We start from the raw sequence: 5000 nt of genomic DNA on the forward strand, positions 1-5000 counted from the left end.
ATTTTCTCAGCAGATAATCAAAATTAATTATTGAAGCGAAACTCATGCTGGCATGAATATTTCAACACAACAAGGCTTTTGAAGCAAAAAAGTGAATTTTATTTTTTGTGAGAAGCTGAGGTGGGTGGGAAGTTGGGGGTCCACAGGGGCACCTCTGTACGTCTAGAGGTCTCGCTAACGTACTAGCTCGCTACTGGAGGGATAGAGAGAGCGCCCTCCTCCACTGAGTCGGAAAGGAAAGTCTGAGAGGTTTTCGCTGTTGCGTTATCTTCAGGTGTTCTCCCTGACTCTCTCTTTCTTTGTCTTTAGCTCTAACCAAGCATAGTGAGTCATGGACATACAGTAAAATGCGACTTTCAATGTTCTCCCTTCCAATGCTTTTCCGCTTATGTTATTGCAATTTCATAATGGGTAACAATGGGTTTTGGTGTTTCTCGACAGATAATGAATTATTATTTTGTTTTTGTTGTGCTTACAGGATTGTTTTTTTCAGACAATGGCTCACAGTGCAGTCTAGCATGTCCAGATAATCAATTGAAAAGTTCAAATCTATCCGGTGCCATTTAGATTTTCCATTGTTGGTTGGAGTCCAAGAACAGTGCCTGGTTACACCCCAGTCAATCAATGAGAAGATTGAATGCCTTTGTTTGCCAGACATGGAGTCAAAGGCTACCATTCCATTATAGCTCTCTCTGCTGTAATCTCACGTTCCTATGCTTCCGAAACAGCCATGTCAGAATACTGTTCTCCAGTGTAGATATGGTGAAGTTTAGGAGTTAATGTGTGTGTGTGTGTGTGTGTGTGTGTGTGTGTGTGTGTGTGTGTGTGTGTGTGTGTAGAGCCTCAGCTGGATCGAAGCAGAATGAGTGGTGAAGTGAGGTTCATTCGGCCATGGTTAATGTAATTCTTCCCTGTCAAGGTTGTGACTCTGTGGCTGTGTGGCAGAGAAAGGACAACGTGGGCCTTAAAAGCTCTAGTCTGTATACACACGCACACACACCGAACGGCCACACAAACAGTTACATACACAGAGCACACACACATACAGTCACGTACACAGCATTGTGGCAGGACAAGTGGCGAAGAGAACATGGGTCTTAAAAGCTCCACGTGCTTCCTGCTTTTATGGGTCAGACCATTCTGCTGCAGGGTACTACACAGGAACACACCAACACACACATTCACCTGCACACACATACACAGTCAGGCACACACAGTTGATTCCGAATAACACCGCTCTTCAACATTTCTCAGGGTTCACGAGTATCCTTGCCCTTGGTTAAAGAGGTTGCCTCTCTCCTCACACATTCATACTCAAGGCAAAAGCCATTAGAAAAGTGCAGTCCAAACACGTCCGTAGATAGTTTGGACCATTATGCTGACACGTTTGGACAAGAGCTAGAACTATGAATTATTGAACACACTTGAACATACTATCATCTATGTAATACATGCCCCCATTTATGGATTTTGTTTGGAGGAACCCTTGAAGTAACAAATGATTTGGTGCCAGACAGCGTGCAGCTGTGACCCATAATGGAGTCCTCAGAACAATGAGAATCCTGCCTGTTGTCCCTGTGAGTGTAGGATGACGTCCTTCCAACCGCCCCATATGTTTCATACAGAGAGGGAAAGAAAACATTCTCACACCTGACCTCCATACTGGTATAAACAGGAAAGGGGGGGGGGGGGGACATCAATAAGTGTGACACCATGTCTGTGAAATCCCATTGATGGGCTCCCGCTGCACCCAGGTATGCGCGGCAGCGATATACTTCCCCGTATCATTTCCTGTCACTTTGGTTTTCTCTGCCACGGTTCCTGAGAGTGGGAACGTTGTGAAAACCCTGCAGCCTTCATTTAGAAACGGATAGTCTGGAGCTGATTTTCCAGTGGAAAGTGTCTCCAAAAAGTGTTAATATCAGTTCAATAGGAACTTTGGTGGATTAGACTTGGAGTGTCTCCAATGTATACCTGAAGTGGAGTCAGCAGTAGGGAGATGTTTGTGCTGATTTTAGAGTGGTCCCCTCACTAATAATGCAAATTATCTTTAGGGAGCTTTGGCCAAAGCCTGCTCCTTTTGTTAGTCCTTGGTTCTTTTTCAGTAATTCCCCTCCAAGATAAAAAAAAAAAAAGAATAATCTATCAGACATTACAGCATGCCCAAGCAGGTTTCTCAAGGTTTTCTGTGTTGTACCTCAGGAACACACACTGGTACTCAAAGGAACCTGCACAGACAAAAGAACACACTCACTCTGTTCAGACATTCATATAAACACACACACACATTCACTCTGTTCAGACATTCATATAAACACACACACATTCACTCTGTTCAGACATTCATATAAACACACACACACATTCACTCTGTTCAGACATTCATATAAACACACACACATTCACTCTGTTCAGACATTCATATAAACACACACACACATTCACTCTGTTCAGACATTCATATACACTTGCATATATATGCACCTCCCTATCCTATCACTAATGATGTCATATCCTGCTTCCTCTCCTCCAGACGATCAAGGCCACTTCACCGCTGGGTGACCCTAGAGTGACCTATAACCTTGAGGAGGGTCAGGTCCCGGAGACCAACATGCCTGTCCGCTTCTACATCAAACCCAACAGGGCTGATGGCTCTGCATCCATACTGGTGGCTGAACCTCTGGACTATGAGACCACGCGCTTCTTCACACTAAGGGTCAGAGTGCAGAACGTAGCTGCTGTTCCACTGGCCTCTTTTACTACTGTCTACGTCAATGTTACAGGTAGGAGGCATTTTAAGATTTTAACAGTGTGTATACTGTCGTGAAACACTGGATACATTTACTCTTGTAAGACTATGAGGTATGCAACTCATGGAAACAACTGTGGTCCTCTGTAGCTCAGTTGGTAGAGCTCGGCACTTGCACTGCAAGGGTGGGTTCAATTCCCAGGACCACCCTTATCTAAAATGTACACACTCACGACTGTAAGGTGCTTTGGATAAAAGTGTCTACTAAATGGCAATTATTTTATGTACAGTACCTTTTCGTCTTTGGTCATAACAGTGCTGGAGTGAACTGAGATTTTATGAGGAAAAGAGAGAGACGACAGCAGGCAGGCTTGAAGCTCCAGCTCAGTTAATGAAGGAGGGAGGCTGAGAGGAGGAAGAGAGGAGATTGAAAGGTAATGACAGGGAAGATGTAGTCCCTGGAAGCCTGTTGGAGGACGGTGTAATCAGCTAGCGACAGAGAACACTAGCGGCTAAAATGACTGCTTGTTTAGCGATGACTCATACCACATGCGCCAGTGAAGGAGGCGGGAACACAAATATCTAGTTCTAATAGCGTGAGGAAAAGAGGGTCTTCTTGTCTGACTTTGTCAATAATTGTCTTTTTGAAGCGTTTAGGGAAATCAAATGTTCCTCATCTTATGGATACCTAGAGAGTAGTCTTATAACCTGGAGTGTCAGTGACATAAGAGTTGGGTTTGTCTACTTAGCATTAGCATTGTTGAGGGCAAAACAATAGGTGTGGTAGGACCTCTGTTAGCATGCTCGTAATAGAAGGCCTGTATCACCTCTCTAACCCTGACCTCTGGCCTGTCTCCCCCCTCTCCAGATGTAAACGACAACGTTCCCTTCTTCCTGTCCTCCACCTACGAGGCTACCGTTCCAGAGGGGGCAGAAATCGGAACATCGGTGGCCCAGGTTTCTGCTACGGACCTCGACTCAGGCCTCCATGGAATGGTGAGGACCCCGGCGGACTCTATTGCGAATGACTACATTTCCCATAATCACTTGATTTTCTTATGATTTTCAATGAGAATAATTCAACAGATACACAATATTGTATGTCATTTTGTCCTGATATTGCATTAACGTTTCGATCTTTGTCTACAGATAAACTATGTGATCTTGAAGGATGAGAGTGGAGACTCTCAGTACTTCAGTATTAACTCCTACACTGGGGTCATACACACCCGGGCCTCGTTTGACCGTGAGCAGAAAGGTTCCTACCTCATAGAGGTCCAGTCTCAGGACAGCTCCGAGTCAGCCAGGCCTGGACAGCAGGGCCAGCCCAACACTGGTGGGTATCTCACATAGCTACACTCCTATGCATACACACATGTTTGCAGTCCACACACGGGCACAGGGAATCTCTGAGTATCACACTCTCTCATAATAGGTAGCTCTGTCCCCTTTACCAACCCTATCCTCCATCAACCCCCCCATTACCTAACCAGTCAATAACACATCAGTCGTTTTCTAACCAGGCAGTAACAGGAACACACACAGAAACACAAAACACACACACACAGACATACACACACACCAGCTGGCTCTATCCCTGTTATTCGAGCATGAACTTCATTCATTAAGACGTCGTTAGCGATGCTCTAATGGAACGAGCTAATGGCTAATCTGGGTTTTGGGTCAATAACGACTCGCACACAGAGGTACAGCAAAAGAGCAGTGATGCTACGATCATCCCACCAACACGCTGTTTGTTCAAGCCATCAAGGTCCCGCTAGAGTTCATACGGAAATGACTAGCTAATGCACATTATTCTCCCTTTTGCCCCTGTTGGTATTACACTGCTGTGTTCTGTGAGGTTAGATGGTTACTGCTTCTGTTTTCTCTTGCCAGGTGGAATACTTAGAGTAATGTACTCTCTTTTTATTGTCTTTGGTCCACATAGACCAAGCCAATGTAATTTAATGTCAGAGTACTATACATTAGTGTTGCCGTCTAGATCCATGCTTCAATCTGGATTGGTTGTTAGTCCTGAGTAAAGATCCCTCTCATTGGTTCACACAGACACGGCCTACGTACGGATCCTTGTGACGGACGTCAACGACAACGCTCCGGCTTTCGCCCAACCGGTGTATGAGGTGAGCGTGGAGGAAGACAAAGAGGTGGGCTTCGTCCTCATCACCGTGACGGCCAATGATGAAGATGAAGGTGAGGCACATTGGGCTTGGTCTCAGGGTGGGGAGGGGTC

The 5000-nt window shown here is 45.3% G+C and overlaps 1 protein-coding gene across 1 annotated transcript in view; it reads left to right on the forward strand.

Annotated features, from left to right (window-relative positions):
- Positions 1–5000, forward strand: part of LOC110534670 (neural-cadherin) — a 129064-nt gene that overhangs the window by 100138 nt on the left and 23926 nt on the right. The window contains exons 13-16 of the mRNA XM_036945505.2: positions 2534–2783; positions 3618–3745; positions 3899–4085; positions 4817–4960. Of these exons, the coding sequence (XP_036801400.1) occupies positions 2534–2783; positions 3618–3745; positions 3899–4085; positions 4817–4960 (709 nt within the window). The remainder of the gene's footprint in view (positions 1–2533; positions 2784–3617; positions 3746–3898; positions 4086–4816; positions 4961–5000) is intronic.

This window comes from Oncorhynchus mykiss, chromosome 2 (genome assembly GCF_057628025.1).
Source record: "Oncorhynchus mykiss isolate SJ-2025 chromosome 2, ASM5762802v1, whole genome shotgun sequence".
NCBI classification, from domain to species: domain Eukaryota; kingdom Metazoa; phylum Chordata; class Actinopteri; order Salmoniformes; family Salmonidae; genus Oncorhynchus; species Oncorhynchus mykiss.